This window comes from Neovison vison, chromosome X, assembly GCF_020171115.1.
Source record: "Neovison vison isolate M4711 chromosome X, ASM_NN_V1, whole genome shotgun sequence".
Lineage (NCBI taxonomy): Eukaryota > Metazoa > Chordata > Mammalia > Carnivora > Mustelidae > Neogale > Neogale vison.
Genome location: NC_058105.1, coordinates 123,162,441 through 123,180,675, shown reverse-complemented (window position 1 = coordinate 123,180,675; position 18,235 = coordinate 123,162,441). Strand labels below are relative to the sequence as shown.

Below are 18,235 nucleotides of genomic sequence, written 5' to 3'. Positions count from 1 at the left end.
AGCTTGGTAGTCACCCTCTGATAGACACTTGGGTGGTTTTCCCTCCCTGGTATCCCTTCTCTTAATTCTTCTACCCCTCATTCTTTTCTGGAGCCTTCCTGACAAACACATTGGGATCAGGTGGGTAGAAGCTGTCTCTTCTAGCTCTCTTCTGGAAGGGAACCAACATGTCCCTCCAGAGGTAAAATCCTTTACAAGAATAGATTTACATCCTTGTAGAACAATCAAAACATAAACTCTCCACTTGCTACCATTGATAGCCCCTCATAACAAGAATACAAATATTACTTTTTTTTAAAAAAAAGATTGTGTTCATTCATTTGAGACAGAGAGAGAGAGAGAGAGAGAGAGAGGCGTGAACAGGGAGTCGGGACAAAGGGAGAGGGAGGAGCAGACTCCCGACTGAGCAAGGAGCCCAATATTAGGCTCGAACCCAGGACTCTGAGATCATGACCTGAGCTGAACGCTTAACCAACTGAGCCATGCAGGCACCCCGAGAATACAAATGTTATTAAGCTTAAGAAAACAGATGCAAAGTTTTCTCAGAGTGAGAAGGGCAAGGATTGACTAGGGGGAGGGACACAGAAAACTGCCATGCCACAACTAAACAGCCCAGGAGGATCCAGCTTAGTGGCCCGTCTTCATTCCCCACCCTCCTGTTCTCTCAGCTCTCCCCTCTTACCTAGTATTTTCCTCCGCGCTCTCAGCAGCTCCCGGCCCCGAATCCAAGGGCATTTCCAGGACCAAGCATGCACGGGAGAATTTACATCCTTCCTTATGCCAGTTCCCTAACAGTTGTGATGACATTTCACTAGATTACTTCTGGGCGATGACAGACAAGGCCTCGGTAATGATACCTTGCAAGTGTAACACGTCTGTAATTAGACTATCCTGTAATTAGGGAGCTGACAACTCAGCCCCTGCTTGTCACTAGCCAGTGACACAGTAGGACATAGGCGGAACCGTAAAGAAGGACATCCGTCTGACGAAGGATGAGGAGGATCCCGAGGAAAGCCACGAGGAATAACATAATAACAACTGTGACAAAAAGCCATAGAGATGAGCCGATCACATTTCTCGATCAGAGACAAAGCTCGTGCCTTGGGTGATGGACCTCCCTAGAATCTTCTGCTCTGAAGGTTAGGGTGTGAGAGGCAGAGTTTCACTTCTCCCCAAACCAGCCATACAGTTAAGATGGAGCTGAAATTCTGGCCGTGATCTTGGGCGGTGTGAGCAAGAGGATCCACATCGCAGGCAAACCGGACCATTTGGTCCAGCGGGTGGCTCTCTCTGCCATTTCCATAAACCCACGTCTGTGGCAGTTCTTTGAAGTCTCATTTGGTTTGTCTGTTCCACACCATCTCCCATACCCAGTAGGCAAGTCAGGCCACCAGCCCAATTCCAACCCGTGTCTCCCACTGTGGATGTCCTAGCTCTGGTTTGGCTGGTCACACACTCTCTTCTCTGGTCTCCCCACCAGAGTCCCCGCACCCCCCTTCCCGGTTTCTGCTCTGAGCTCTCTTCTCTCCACCATACACCTAGAGCTGTGTGGAAGAACCCGGTTTCCTGTTGTGACTGCCCCACAGTCTCTCTTCCAGCATTGCGGACGGAGCCCCACTGCCTACTGAAATAGAGTCATTGGCATGACGCCTAAGACCCTGCTTCAGAATTCTCATGTCCCTTGTGTTTTTCGTTTCTTTCTAACTCAGTGCTTGTACCCCAGTTGAAATACTTGCTCAGTATATTCTGCATATTTCTGTTTTCATCTTGGTGATATTCTTTCTCTGGACGCGTCTTGCCTCTGACCTTCTCCTGAGTTCCCAGCCATCCTTTAAGGCCCAGCTCAGAAGGCACCAATTCTTTACGACGCTTCTCTTGTTTCACCCCCTGATAGATTTCCCTCCTCTCAATACTGTTCGCCCCTCACCTCTGTCTAATGCCCCACCCATAGGGGTGCCCCAGGCCCCAGAGCCACTGTGCTGTCTGAGGTCGCTCCCCTACAGCTGAGAGCTTAGGCGGACAGAAATGTGGACCCACCTGTGTGAGAGCTGCTGCTTCTAGTTTGCTTACCGTGCTATCTCTGACAAATGGCTTTGCCACCTAGAACCTCAGTATCATCATCTACCGATGCGAGATAGGATCTCTGCCTCATAGGATTGTTGTAGATGCCATGATATGTACAGAAACCTTTTCTAGACTAGAAAGCATTTTACCAATGTGGGATATCATCATGATTTATCTTCTAGCTATTCATATAGTTGCCTTATTATATATTTCATACTATAGTTATTTGAGAAAATTTTTAAAAAATATTTTAGGGACGCCTGGGTGGCGCAGTTGGTTGGACGACTGCCTTCGGCTCAGGGCGTGATCCTGGAGTCCCGGGATCGAGTCCCACATCAGGCTCCCAGCTCCATGGGGAGTCTGCTTCGCTCTCTGACCTTCTCCTCGCTCATGCTCTCTCTCACACTTCTCTCTCAAATAAATAAATAAAATCTTTAAAAAAATATTTTATTTATTGGGTGCGTGGGTGGCTCAGCCTGTTAAGCATCTGCCTTTGGCTTGGGTGGTAATCCCGAGGTCCTGGGATCCAGTCCACCATCAGGCTCCCTGCTCAGTGGGGAGTCAGCTTCTCTCTCTGCCCTTCCCTCCTCCACCTCCCCCCCATGCCCCCACCCTGCTTGTGCTCACTCTCTCCCTTGCAAAAATAAATAAATAAAATCTTAAAAAATATATATTTTATTTATTTATTTGTCAAAGAGAGAGAGAGGGAAAGAGAGCACAAGCAGGGGGAGCTACAGGCAGAGGGAGACTGGCAGTTTGATGACCTCATTTGGAAACAGGAAGGAGTGTGGGGATGGGGGTGGGGAGAGTACCAGGTTTGAGGTGGGCTGCAAGATGGACTCCGTTTCCATGTGGAAAGAGAGCCTGCCTGTTGAGGGGCAACTTGTCTACTAACAGCCCTGGGAGACAGGAATCAACCCTTGTTCATCTGAATTCCTCTCTACAGTGCCTAGTATATGGTAGATGGCGTATGGTAGGTGTTCAATAAATATTAATTGAACAAATTAATAAATAATCAATACATGAATGAGAATTCAAAAACCTGAAATAACTGGTCTTGACCCAGCCATTTTTGTGCATACATCTTCCTTAAAGTTCACCCTCCTAATAGCCTTCAGGATTAGAGCAATTTATCCTTCAAGTAGAAGTGCTGTTATTCAAAGTGATTTGATTAGTTTTTGTCTAGTCAGGGGCTAAGATGTGGGAACATTATGTTAGAAAGACAGCATAAAAGTGAGTCTGGATCTGAGAGGTTTAAAATGAGTCTGAAATATTAAAATATGTCTCAGACAATATGAACCTTTATGGTTTTCTTTTTATACATTGTTGCATAGGAATTCAAAATATTGTTACAGGGTATATCACAGTAAGAATTTATATCCTGAAAATTGTACACCAGCAGAATCTTTTAAATGACCTCCCCCTTTGCCTTTCAATACCTCATCAGACAAGAGGAGATTCAGTGGGAAAGCAGTAATTATAATCCTTCCCACATTGACAGACGTTTCATGTATGCCTGAGCAAAATGGTGACAGAGGGTGGGGATAAAGACATAAAGGAAATTAGGTGACCTAATATGGCCTAGTGAAAGGTATGTGTAGCAAATGTGGTTCTTACCCTTGAATAGAGTTAAGCTAAAAGGAGGATAGACTAATAATTTTCTATTTTATTGATATACAACTGACTAGTAAAAGTCTCTGATCTTGAATTTGTTCCTGTAGAACTTAGCCTTCTTTTGTTTAATTTATTAAAAAATTTTTTTATCTTAAAAAATTTGAGATATAATTGACAGAGGACATTGTGTTTGTTTTCAATGTACAATGTAATGATTTGATATGTCTATATATTGTGAAATAATCACCACAAAAAGTTTAGTTAACATGGATCACCATATATAGTTGCAATTTCTTGTGTAATAAAAACTTTTAGGATCTGTTCTTCTAGTAACTTTCCAGTATAAGTTACAATATTGTTAACTAGAACCATAATGGTGTACATTATGTTCCTAGAACTTAGTTATCTTATAACTGAAAGTCTGTGCCTTCTGGTGCCCTTTGCCTACTTCACCCACCCCCAACACCAGCCCGAACTGCCAATCTGTTCTCTATGCCTTAGGTATCTATGCCTTAGTTTAGCTTTGGGTTTTCAGGGGTGGTTGTCTCTTTTTTTAGATTCATTTATTTATCTGGGAGAGAGAGAGAGAGCACAAGTGAGTGGGAGGTGCAGAGGGAGAGAGTCTCAAACAGACTCCACACTGAGCATGGAGCCTGTTGTGTGGCTCAGTCTCACAACCCCGAGATCATGACCTGAGCCGAAACCAAGAGCTGGGCACTCTGCTTAACCAGTCAACTACACTACCCAGGTGCCACTGGGTGTTTGTTGTTTGTTTTTTTAAGATTCCACGTATAAGTGAGATCATAGAGTACTTGTGTTTCTCTGTTTGAATTATTTCATTTACCATAATGCCTTCAAGGTCCGTCCACGTTCTGGCAAATGGCAGGATTTCCTTCTTTTTTATGACTGAGTAATATTCCATTCCATATATGTGTACACCACATTTTCTTTACCCATTCACCCATCAGTGGACACCAAGGTTGTTTCCACAACTTGGCTACTGTAAATAATTTTGCAATGAACACACGGCTGCCCTATCTCTTCTTGATTACACAATTATAAGAATACATGGGATCTCAAAATATCTCCCATCTCTTGGCTTTTAGGAAGACTCTCTTGTCTATCTATATTGCATGAGAGGGGGAAGAAAATGGGAAATACAAACTTATTCTAACTCACGAATCCTACAAATGAGGGAGTTAACATTAAGAAAAGTTAAGTGATACCTCAAGGGTCACTTCTATTTACAGACTTGGGAATGGAACCGAGAAGTCCTAATGCCTTGGTTGTCTTTTCTAATGCCCCATATAGCATCTTTAATTTTTGAGTCTCATGTAAGACAATAAAATATGGGAGGGAAAAAAAGAATTATATTGATAGAACTTGAGCAATTTGTATTTATTTATATTACAGATTTGATTTATTTACTTGAGAGAGAGCAAGAGACAGAGAGAGCACGAGCAGGGGGATGGGGAGAGACAGGCTCCTTACTGAGCTTGGAGCCTCACATAGGCCTTAATCCCAGGACTCCTGGGATCATGACCTGAGCTGAAGTCAGACACGTAACCTACTGAGCCACCCAGGCATGTGAATTTGAGCAATTTTTATTCCACAAATCTTTTTTTTTTTTTTTAACTACCTACTGATGCTAGACTTATCCTCAGGAACCAATGCTTCTTATACTAGTCCTCATAGTTTGTAGAAATTATTGTCATCACTGAGCTTTTCTGATCTCACCTTTTGTCATCACTAAAATGGGGTAATAGTAACTTTCTTGTGTAACTTGTAGGGCTATTTCAAGGACTGATGGAATGAAAGCATTTAGAAAAATGAAAGCCTACAAATGTACAGCATGATTCATATCCTTATTTAATGCTAATAAGCAAAATAATCTTTTTAAAAAGTTTTCTTAATTAAATAATACCCAACATGGGGCTTGAACTCAAACCCAGAGATCAAGAATCATAGGCTCTGCCAACTGAGCCAGCCAGGTGTTCCAAGCATAGTAAAGTTTAAAACCAGCTTGTCCTGGCTTCCAACCTCTAGTCCTACCCCACCCCTATAGGATACTGAGATATGTAAACAAGGCATAAAGTAAAAATGGAAAGAAACAAAGAAAAGAAATAAAATTAGAATAATCCTTCTTTTACTACTTTTATTCGTTTTTTTAACCTCATTTCTCAAGAATCCCATCGTCTTTATGTTTCTGCCTTTTATTTATTTTTTATTATTCTTGAAGTATAGTTGATAAATATTAGTTTCAGTTATATATACAGCACAGTGATTCGGTAATTCTGTACATTGTTCAGTGCTCAGTACAGTAAGTGTAGTCACCGTCTGTCACCATACAATGTTATTACAATATTATTCACCATATTCCCTATTGGTATTTTCATCTCTGTGACTTCTTTATTTTATAATGGAAGTTTGTATCTCTTCATATCTTTACCCATTTCATTCATTTCCCCACCTCCACCACAAGTATCCCACTGTCTTTAGATGGCCAGTCCATCTCTGAGAACATTGCTCTTTTATTCATGCCCAGTGTGAAAATGTCGGTGGCCCACTGACATATCACACCTGCTCTTTAGTTTCAGGCATGTACATATGACATCCTGCGGACATCACTCATTCAAATTCAACATGTCCCAAAGTGAACTCATCATCTTTCCCTTCAAAGCTGTTTCTCAGATACCCCTTATCTTGGGGGCATCTCCAGTGGCAGATACATCCATTAGATACATCCATTAGAGAACTGGAGAGTTCCTTGACCCTCCACAACTTCCTACTCCCATATGTTATCATATATGTATTCCTGAGTTTTTTCCCTAACACAATTCTCCAACCTTTCACCTCTGACCATAGACTCCTTGTATATTCCCTTAAGTGGCCTTCTTATGTCCATTCCTCTCCTCATAGCCTTAAGAAGGATCCAATTAAAATAACCATCTGATCAGATCATCTGCTTCATGCCTGTTAGTGACTCCCATCACTAGCACCATGGTTCTCAAACTGAGTTCATATGGAGCTATGGGAATGCCTTAGTTGGAAAGAAGGAAGAAAGTGAAGGGGATGCTATTTGGGCTGGGTTCTACGTTCCCACTTCAGACAAGGAAATCCCACTCTATATTTGCTTTCTGCATTGAGGTTCTTGGAGGTAATTGCTTTGGGATAAAACATTTTGCTGTAAAGTTGGAAACCCACTGACCATAAGGTCTAGTCTCTGACCCTACCCTTTCCTGCTTCTCAAGCTTTATATCTCTCCTCTCCCTTTTCCTCACTGTAGAATCAAGCCACACTACCTGCATTTACAACACCATGTCATGCCTATTTTATAATGTTGTGCCCTCCACCATGTAAACCCTCTGGACCTACTCACATCACTACCTTTAGGGTAACTAAATTTCATATAACTTTTTTTTTTAAAGATTTATTTATTTCAGACAGAGAGGGAGAGAGGGACAGAACACGAGCACAAGCAAGGGCAAGGGGCAGAGAGAGAAGCAGGCTCCTGGCAGAGCAGGGAGCCCAATGCGGGGCTCAATCCCTGGACTGCGGGATCATGATCTGAGTCGAAGGCAGATGCCCAACTGACTGAGCCACCCAGGTGCCCCTTCACATAAGTTTTTTTTTGAAAGATACATTATTTTTTATTTTTTTGAGAGACAGAGAGCACACATGCAAGGGGAGGGGAGGGTGCAGAGCAGAGGGAGAGGGAAAGAAGTAGATTTCCTGCTCAGTACAGAGTCCAACACAGAGCTCAATCTCATGACCCTGAGATCATAACCTGAGGCAAAACCAAGAGTCAGACGCTTAACTGACTGAGCCATCCATGCAACCCTCATGTACCTTTTAAGGCACAGTATTACCGTTTTTGAGAAGCATTCCCTCTTTACCCCCAGTTGCCATTTCTCTGCCTGACAATCTGCTATCTGTTATGGGCTAGGTCAGACATGAGAGATGTTAGATGGTATATTGCAAAGCACACTGGGTTCTTCTGATCTTCACTCTGCTACTAACTATATGTGTGGCTCTAAATAATTTCACCTATATGAAACATAGTTGATTCAGTCATTCATTCATTCATTCCTTCTTCCAACAATGTTTGTCGATCCCCTTCCTCACCTTTATTCTGATAGGGGAAATAAGAAATTAAAAACACATTAAAATTATCCTAGGTTATGAAGCACTATGGAGAAAAATAAAACAAAGAGGAGTAAGGAGTCTAGAGGGTAGGGTATTTCTATTTGAAATGGAATATTATAGAAGAAAGACCTTTCTGATATCTGGGAGAAGAACTTTCCTGGCAAAGAGAACAAGTGCAAAGGCCTCATGGCCAAATAGTGGAACAACCAAGTGGCTGATATGAGCAAGGGAGAGGGGGGCAGTTTATGAAGTCAGAAAGGACCAAGGAACCATATCACCTATGGCCTTGTGAGTGAGAAGGGTAAACTGCTAGAAGTTTTAAACAGAGAAATGGCATGATCTGCCTGCTGTTTTAAGAGAAGCCTGTTCATTGTTGAGTGTGGGGACTCTGGGGGGAATAGGAGACTAGCTGATAGGCGAGTGTAATTATCCAGGAGAGTGATGATGGCTTGTATTTGAGTGGTTGGGATGGAATTGGTCAGATGTGTGCATTTTTTAAAAAGAGTTTATTTATTTATTTGACAGACAGAGATCACAAGTAGGCAGAGAGGCAGGCAGAGAGAGAGCGGGAAGCAGGCTCCCCGCTGAGCAGAGAGCCCGATGCGGGGCTCGATTCCAGGACCCTGGGATCATGACCTGAGCCGAAGGCAGAGGCTTAACCCACTGAGCCACCCAGGCGCCCCAGTGTGCATTTTTTTAAAAAAGATTTATTTATTCATTTGAGAGAAAGAGAGAGTGCTTGTGAACAGGGAAGAGGGACACAGGGAGAGGGAGAGAGTCTGAGATCATGACCTGAGCCGAAATCAAGGGTTGGACACTCAACTGACTGAGCCATCCAGATGTCCCACCCAGTGTGTGGATCTTTCTTAACGGTAGAATTGAAAGATGTGATGATGGGTTTGATGTGAAGTTTAAGAGGGGAAAAAAGGCAAAGGTAGTACCAGGAATTTAGAACTAAGCAACTAGAAAAAGAGAGTTGACATTCACTGACATGGGAATGACTGTAAGGAGGAGTATCCTCTATAGGAATCAGTTTTCAGATATGTTCAGTTCAAGGTGCCTCATAGCACTGGATAGAGATGTTAAGTAGGTGGTCTGGAGCTGAGGGATCCAGGCCAGAGATACAAATGTGGGAGTTGTCAACATATAGATAGCATAAGACATCATAAAACTCAATGCGATTACCTAGGAAGTAAGTATAGACATTCAAAGAGAATAAGGTCTAGGGCTGAATCCTGGGACCTTCCAATGTTTAGAGTTTGGCAAGATGTGGCATCGTGACTGAAGAGTAACCAAAGACACTGAGAAAGAGCAAGCAGCAAGGAAGAAAGAAAACCAGGAAAGTTTGATATCCCCAAAGTCAAGTGAAGAATAAGTTTCCAGAAAGAGGGAATGGTCAACTGAGTCCAGTGTAAGCACTGAGCTCCTTGTCTTTGGATTGAGCTCCACCGATGTCCCCGGTTACCTTAAGAAGAATCATTTCCATGGACTGTTGATCGTAAGGGTGGTGAGCAAATGCAGGGGGAGTAGATTCAGAATGCACTGAGAGATAGCAAAGAGAGACAGGTTTTTGGAGGTCTTTTGCCATAAGGATGGGCAGAAGAATGAGACTTAGCTGAAAGGGGCTGGAAGTAGTTGTTAAGAGATGTTTGAAGGACGGGATAAATTACAGCATGTCTGTGTGCCCATGGGAATGATCTAGTCGATCAGCAAGAAACTCCGATGTATGTGCTGGAGGGAGGACCTTGGGAAGGCAAGGGAGGTGCGGACACACACCCGGTGGGTTGGCCTCCACAGCATGGCAGTTTATTGAGAGAAACAGGAGGGAAGGCAGAGTACGTGAGCACAGAGGCAGAGAAACTCTTCCAGTTTTTACATAGCCAATACCTGGTGAAGTGAAGCCGTATTAAAATAATCTTCATCACGGAGTCATCCTTGATTCCTCTCTGTCCTCACCTCCCACAGCCAATCCATCAACATATTCTGAGCCTGGCTACTTTTCATCGTATCCTTGTCATGTTCTTTTCTGAGGCACTGCCATCTCTTGCCTGGATTATTGCAATAGGCTTCTAAGTTGTCTTTCTGTCCCCGTGCTCACTTCCCTGAAGAATGGTCATTCAAGGAGCTCCTGGGTGGCTCAGTCGGTTAAGCTGCTGCCTTTGGCTCAGGTCATGATCCCAGGGTCCCAGGATCGAGTCCTACATTGGGTTTCCTGTTCAGTGGGAAGCCTGCTTCTCCCGTTATCTGCCACTCTCCCTGCTTGTGCTTTCTCTCTCTGACAAATAAATAAATTCTTTTTTTGAAAAAGAAATGGCTATGCAAAATATAAATCCGATTTTGCCACTTCATGCTAAAGACCCTCTTATGGATCCCCATTCCACAACAGAAGGTAGACGGTTATGGCATTCTCTGCCCCATGTGATCACGGCCCTGTCTACCCCTGCAAATTCACCCACTCTCACTCCATTTGACAGAATACCCTTCAGGCACACTGGCTGCCTTCAACAATAGTTGTTCCCAACTCAGGGACCCTGTAATTGTTTTGTCCTTGCTGATCCTTCTGTGTAGAATGCTTTTCCATGTAAATGTTGAGTGGCGGTCTCCTTCCTGTTCCTCATATCTCATTTTAAATGTCACCCACATAGAGGGACACCTGGCTCACTCAGTTGGTGGAGCATGCAGCCCTTGATCTCGGGGTCATGAGTTCAAGTCCCATATTGGGTATAGAGATTACTTAAAAATAAAATCTTTTAAAAAAATGTCACCTGCAGAGAAAGGTCTTCCTTGACCATTGGACCATAATTAATCACCTAGTTATGACATCAAGAGTCTGATGCTTACCTGACTGAGCCACCAAGGTGCCTCTCATAAGAGAAATTTCTTAAATACTCATTGACTTGACAGATACCTTCCTTTGGTTTAGTCACTTCTGTTTTCAAGACTGCAGTCAGATGGTCAGGATGCTGCAGTCCATCTTAGAAATGCATGAGGCTCTAGCTAATGCAACTGGCAGCAGCAGAAGTCCAAGCTGCCATCCTGTATAGAACATCTGGCCCAGTAGCAATTTCCTGATACCAGCCTGAGATAAGGCCTCACTGGTGAGGAAGAAATTCCTCCCTCTTTACCCTGAGCCCACAGAGCATAAATGTTACTACTGCTTAGGGCTTTGGTGACTGACCAGGCAACAATATGGTTGATTTTTAGGCAGAACACCAGACCTCTGTTCAACCAAAGCAAATATTTTCATGTTTGAAGTAGTGTTCTTAGCAACTGAAACTTTTCCTAACGGTACAGATGGTCCCTGACTTACGATGGCTTGACTTAGGATTTTTCAACTTTACAATGGTGCAGAAATGATACGCATTTAGTACAAACTGTACTTTGAATTTTGAATGTTGATCTTTTCCTGGGCTAGCGGTATGTGGTACAGTCCTCTCTTGCAATGTTGGGCGGGGACAGTGAGCCACAGCTCCCAGTCAGCCACACAATCACGAGGTCAATAAGTGATACACTGACAGGCATTCTGTCCCCAGACTGACAACCAGTCTCTTTGTCTCTCTCAGTACAGTCTTTAATAAATTACATGAGCTACTCCACATTTTATTATAAAATAGGCCTTAAGTGAGATGATTTTGCCCAGCTGTCAGCTAATATAAATATCCTAGCATGTTTAAGGGAGGCCAAGTTAGGATGCTTGGTAGGTAGCTCAAGACAGCTGTGAAAATAGTCAATATCCACGTGACTCAATTCACATGTATCCAGCTCTTCACTGGTGTTCAACCTCAAGGGCTCGTTCTGTGTAAGGTAGGAGTGGATTGCCATTTCTATTTCATAAGTGGGGAAACTGAGTCTCAGAGAAGTTCTATGACTTGCTCTGGATGTCATGCCCTTGACTCTCTTATTCATGAATACATTCAACAGTGTTTGAAACTATGTTTGGTTTTCGGAAATGACCAAATGTCAGTTGGATCCAAGTGAAGCAAATTAAACAGATTCTCAAGGCTAGATAATACAGTTTCCAATGAGTAAATCTCTACAAGTTCTGGAAGGGGCCCTAGAGGTTATCCAGGCTGAAAATAAAACTTAAGAAGATCACATATGTACTCAAATGCCATTTGTTGTTTTTTGTTTGTTTAGGTAGATCCGTTCCATGCTAGATAAGAAATGTATCCCAACCTCCGCCACACACACCGGGCACAGAGAGGGAGCAGAGCTGGGAGACCAGCCACTCAAATCTTTGCCTCCCTGCCAAGACTTAAAGGTATAAACTGGGCTGTGTTAGCATGTTTCAAGGGAGTAGACCCTGCCATTTGTATGTTAATGAAAAACAAAGGAGAGGAGGAATCTCTCTGCCTTAAAAAGACCATTAGAAAACACAAGAGGTAATGAACGCGTCAGAGGTGTACGAAGACCTGGAGGAGCCAGTTGCCTCTCCTGGTAGCTGTTAGGCTGTGGAGAGTGGGTATCGCACCATTCATAACTGTAGTGTGCAAATTGGCGCAGACCGAAGCCCAAGCAGCAAGCTGTACCAGGTAGACCAGATGTCTTTCTACAAGTAAACACCATGCCTGTTTCCTGTCATTTTCACTGCTGAATAACTAGGTCTTTGATAACTGGAATAATTTTTGATTGATAGCATTATCTTTTTTTTTTTTTAAGATTATCTATTTATTTATTTGAGAGAGAGAGCAAGTGAGAGCAAGCACAAGCAGGGGGAAGGAACAGAGGGAGAGGGAGAAGCAGACTCCCCGCTGAGCAGGGAGCCCAGTGTGGGGCCCGATCCCAGGACCCTGAGATCATGACTTGAGCTGAAGGCAGATGCTTCACCAGCTGAGTCACCCAGGCGCCCCAATAGCATTATCTTTTTAAGAAGAATAGCCAAACTGTTCTCAGAAGGAACTACTTTTTGAAAACACGTTCTCCGAAGGCATTGCTTTATGTCCCTTTCCCCATCAAGAGCTGGTCTTGTGCTGCCAGAGGTGGACACAGAGATGAGGGACTGTGTCGGAGGCCCCTCTGTGGGAAAGGTAGAAAGCGTGAAGCGGCAAAATAGCCGGCGAACGGGAGAGGGCCTTCACTGTGCTCATGGGCAGTGGAAAGGAGGAGGAAGGATGTCGGGGATGGAGGAATGCTAGGGAGACAGACAGATGCCAGTGAGGAGGCCAGAGACGGGACAGTACCCACTGGGGATGCTTGACCAGCATTGGTTTGACTGTGAATCTCAGCAGCATAAAATGCATTCATTCAACACAGACGTAGTGAGGTCCTTCTACTTCCAAGGAGCTATTCGAGGCATCTAGGATCCATCCATGAAAACAAGCAAGCAAACAAACAAAGCCAAGACACCCCGGCCCTTGTGGAGCCTTTATTCCAGCAAGAGCATCGGACAGGAAATAAGGAGCAGTAGACATAAAAATAAATTCTATAAAGCATAGAGTGGGTGATAAGTGCTATGGAAACAAGACCCCCCCCCAAAAAAAAACCACTAATGGGCCCTGGAATCCCAGACAGGGGGGCCTTGCAATTTTAAATAGGCTTTTCAGAGGTGGCCGGTTGGAAGTGGTATTTGTGCAAATGCTCGGTGTGGTGAAGGAGCTGTTCCTGCCAGCATCTGAGGGAAGAACATTCCAGGCTGAGGCAACAACTATTGCAAAGAGCCAAAGCTGGGAGGCTACCTGCGGAGTTTGAAGACTAGCAAGGAGGCTGGTGTTGCGGGGGGCTCAGTTAGTGTTGAAGGGAGTAGACATGGGAGAGAGTGAGGCGGGGAGGAAGAGATAGGTCAGAGAGCTCAAGGGCTAGGCATCGAAGGCCTTCTTGGTCGCGGTCACGGAGGAGCACCAACTTCCGCTCAAAGGGGAACGGAGAGCTTTCGTGGAGTTTCAGTTGGACAAGTAACCTTGCCCGATACACATTTAAAATGCATCTGTCCATCGCGGACGTGGGGTTGAGATGGTGGCATAGAAGGAAGAGATTTCTCTTTTTTAAATGCGTCGCCTTACTTATATGACAGGGTTGCTATGAGACTCAATGCAAAAATGCTTTAAAAAAGGTACAGGACAGTACAGACCCAAACTAGCTATTTTGCAAGACAGTGGGGGGTTCGCAAGCCCAGGTCCCTCTTGCCTCCTCCCATGATGCGAGGTGACCCCATCAGGGGGATGAAAATAGCCTGTCTGCAAGGAGCTGAAGGAAAATTGATCCTATTTATTTTTTAAATCATGTAATTTTATGCCCGGCTTTCACATCATTTAGATTTTTTTTCCTGATTGCTAGTGATTTTATGTTTCCTTTTGGAAAGAAATGCCTTTAAAACAACAAAGTGCAGGTATTAGGCTCCCATACTGGAGACTTGAAAAACAGCAACAGACCCGGCAAGGAGCAGAAGTCTGGGAACTTTAAACCTATTTCCTTTTCCCTAATCCCCTCCGAGAGCTAGAAGCGCACTGGCCAGATCCTCCAACATTTCGGGGGTGGTATCTCTTCTTCGCAGTGGCCCTGCCATCAGGTGAACGTTTCTGGGTGGGAGAGCACACACTTTGTGTGGCCATCTGACCTTCAGAGAGTCTGGGGAGAGATTTTAAAGGATTGGGGAGAAGAGGCCTGGAGACTCCAAGAGAAAGAAGAAGAAAAAGAGGCCCGGAGAAGCCTGAGGCTCCCGGGAGGGAGAACTGAGTTAATGAAGAGGGCTGATTACCCGAGATAATTATGTAAAAGAGAAGGGTAGGAGTTCTACATGGCTGCAACTTGGAGTTTACTCTGCCTAAGGTGAGTGTTTATGTTTCCGTGGTTTTGTTTTTATGAGTAAGGTTTTTTGGCTTTGTTTTTTGTTGGTTTTTTTTTCCCCCCTTCTGTACTGGCTGCTCCATTGGAGAAAGCATCTCAGCTCTGCCTTCCAGAACCCCGTTCTCATCCCTTCTCTTTCTTTAGATTCTGAAGCCCATTCATAATCCTCTCCCCGCTACTGGCGGCTGGGACCCCCATCTCCGAACCCCTGTAGTGACAAGCAGCCGGGCGTACCCCCGCCCCTCCGACTGCCTCCCGTTCTTATTTTCTTATTTCTCCAACGCTCCCCCGGTGCTGCTGTCCAAAGACACACCTTCCCAGGCAGCCCAGCTGTCGCGTCTAGGTCCAGTGGCTGGGGGGAAGCGGTGGGACCTCTGTGCTCTCCAAACCGAGCCCGCCGTGCTGGGCATCTCCCTCCCCTTCCCCTTGACAAACCACCCAGCCGGGATCATCCCTGCTCCTTCCCAATCGCTAGTTTGGTTTATGGAACATACCAAGGCTTTGGGCAACCTGCAGTTGCACGGCTCTCCTTTGGTTTGGGGAGGGAGGGGGTAGCGTTCACCGTCCCCGGTGTGCCCGAGACTGTTAGATCAATCTTTCAGATCTGGAGGCACACGCAGCTGGTGACAGGAGAGCCCCCCCCCCTCCCCGCGGGTGGGGGTGGGGAGAGGAGAAGGGACTCAGCTTGGGGAAGGAGGCAGGGAGGCAGCTGCAGTGCCGCGAGGGGTGCGTGCGCGTGTGCCAGGCTCGCCCGCCGCCTCCCGGCTCAGTCTGCGCTCCTCCGCACGCGGGGCAGCCGGGCCGGCGGGCTGAGGAGCCGGAGCAGCGCCCCTCGCCCGGGCCTCGCCTCCCCGGGGCGCCCGGCAGTCCCCCAGGCCAGGGCGCACCGCCCGGGGCCACGCTCCCCACCCCCGCCCCTCGCACCCTCCGTGGCCCCCCCTTCTCCATTGAGTTTTCCAACACGGGCGCCCGTCAATGGTCCTGCTCGGGGATGCACACGCAGCTCACGGCCGGAGGGGGGTAGCAGCCGCCGCCTCCAGGTGCGGGCTCTCCAGGTCCGCCGCCGCCACCCGCTGTCGCCGCCACTCGAGCCCCGGGGCGCGCTGAGGTCCCGGCCGGCCATGGGGCTGCCGTTGCTGGCGTGAGAAGGGGCGCCGCAGCCTCCGAGCTCGGGGTGCCCGGCTGCCTGCATGGATGTCTTCAGCTTTGTGAAGATTGCAAAGCTCTCGAGGTAGGGGCTGCGCCGGTTCCTTTGCACCCGGGGCCGCCGCAGCCGGCAACTTGGTGCTTTATTTTTCGGGAGGCTTGGGGAGAAGCAAAAGCTGGAGAGAGCAGCGGGGCTTAAGAAAGGACTGAAATGAGGTGGCCAGGGGCTGCTGCGTTCAACTTATCTCCCACTGGCTGGTGGGGCTTGTGTATCCGCGGCTGGAGACCACACACACACACACACACACACACACACACACGCACGCACACCCTCAGGCACACACCAATATTCATGACAGTTTGTTTTCCCTTAGGAAAAGCCCCAGTGGTGCTTGGGGTCACATGTATAATTCAGGGCCAGGAGAAGGTGGTTGTAATTGCTACTGCTAGGGAAAGCCAGAAGTGCTTAGAGTTTGGGTCCCTGCTTCCCAAGCAGCAGTGACCAGAAGTGGCCCCTGGCCTCCACCACCTATATTAGACCTCCACACCCTGAAAACTCAGCTTGTACGCTGACCTGGGAAGTTGTCCCGTGTTCCTAGCAGTGACCTAGATGCCGAAGGCAGGGAGCCGGAAGAGAGAGACCTTTAGCCTGTCTTTGGGTAACTGTGTAGTCCCCAAGCCTCGAAAGATTTAGAAATTTGCTTCCCAGTGGCCATGTTGTCGAAACAGAAAAAGAGTCATCAATTCAGGCAGATTCCTCCGGCAGGGCTGATCGAGGAAGCATATTTCCACTCTGGCTGCCTAGGTAATACCTGGTCAGAGCATTCGCCTTAGGTTTTCTGCCCTGCTTATGCTTCCAAAGTCTTTGGAGCCCGGGACGTAGGTCTGTGTTTCTGCCAGCACGGCATTAACCGGCAGGTGCCTGGTGGGAGAAATCTCAGAAGCCCCCACGCTCCAGGTCCTCCACCTACGTCTGTGGAAGGATGAGCCTCCTGCCCCTTGAGCTCAGCTCTCCCCGTGCCAGTTACCACCACCGCCTTAGGAGTTTTCCAGGATGTTTAGACTTCCTTGCAATTGCGAGAGAATAATCCCAGGGTTGCCTTTATTCCTCAGGGTCAGGGTGGGCTGTGTGGCTTGCAGCAGGCGAAGGAGAACGACCTCAGAGAGCCACAATCAGAAATGCCCGTGGGCTTTGACCGGCTCCCTTCCATCCGGGCCATTTCAGATCAGTTGGGTCTGCGTGTTGCCTTTCAGCTGTGCCTTTCACCGGCATCCACAGGTCTTCCTCTGCTCCTCTGGCCCATGTCCACCTTCCCTCTCTGTTCATGTGAGTCAGTCTTCATGTCACGGCAGAGATTCTGGGGAGAGGACCCCACCGTGACTTAGTCTGGGTAGACGTGAGCTATACGGCTGATGGGCATATATGTCTTGGAGCAGCCCACGAAGAGGTGTTGCCCCGCACGTCAGAAGACGGATACGTCAAACGGTGCAGGATTGTAGTGTGGCAAATGGTTTGGTTTCACGTCAGTATCATAGAGGGCCGTGGTTTCACACCTCCGTTCTGTTAACTTCCTGCATGCTTCTGCCTCTGGCGGGTTTATAAACAGCTGTCGAATCACAAACCGTGGACGGTAAACGGCTGTGAGCAGCAGTTTAGTGATTGCCTGGTGCCGTCTGTGTGATTGCCTGGTGCCGTCTGTGTGATGGACAGAGATTGCCCAAGGGAAAGAGTAGTTCACCGGCATCGTTGAGAGTAACCAAGATATGGATTTTGGTGGCCTCGAATGCTAAAAGTGATCAGTGTTAAAAAGAAAACACAAATAATCTAGAGCCTGGATTTAGTCCTCAAACTTTGGAGTCTGGGAGAGGACAGTACTGTATGTCAGTGAAAAGATGGTTTATATTCATTTTACTAAATTCCGGGATGCCTTCGTGATATTCACAAATCTGAGTTTTTGCAAAACCCAAGCCAGGCTGTGGGGGATTAGTATCTTATTTTAAAGAGAGGTTAAAATTTAGTAAATGAGTGTGAATTTCACTTTCTGTCCTTAACATGATCCAAATAGAGTGTTTATTCTAAAGAGAGAAGCTGCACATGTTCTGAGCTTATGTGCCCATTAAGAAATCTTCCATCCATAGGCATTCTTCCTGTGGCTCCGTGTGAGCTCAGCGATGGTCCCCAGGCTGAAGTAGCAGAACTTCCCCAGGTACAACCCCAAGCTGAAGTAGCTGGTGGAGGGGGTCACCAGCCCGCAGAAACAAAAGTTTACAGCTGCTGCTCCCTGCCCTTGTAGGAATAGTCTTGTGCGTGTGTTTTAAACACTGTTTCAGAAATCAAGTTCTTTTCTCAAAGGTGCAGTGTAAAAGTGCTTACACTGCAGGATTTTCCTGATTTCGGAATGGATAATCTTCCTAAAGGATTTAGCTTTGATCAGCATGCTTACTTGAGTGCTTAAAATTCTCGTGGTTTAGGGGTGAACAC

At 46.3% G+C, this 18,235-nt stretch overlaps 1 protein-coding gene across 4 annotated transcripts in view; it reads left to right on the top strand.

Annotated features, from left to right (window-relative positions):
- The first annotated feature begins 13,282 nt into the window (after positions 1-13,282).
- Positions 13,283-18,235, top strand: part of FRMPD4 (FERM and PDZ domain containing 4) — a 556,687-nt gene continuing 551,734 nt past the window's right edge. For 3 of the 4 annotated variants that reach the window (XM_044234507.1, XM_044234506.1, XM_044234510.1), the window contains exon 1: positions 15,775-15,838. In XM_044234507.1, coding sequence (XP_044090442.1) covers positions 15,798-15,838 — 41 coding nt within the window. In that variant the 5' untranslated portion in view covers positions 15,775-15,797. Of the gene's footprint in view, positions 14,590-15,774; positions 15,839-18,235 lie in introns of those variants that run through there. The other variant, XM_044234508.1, reaches the window with a different exon arrangement.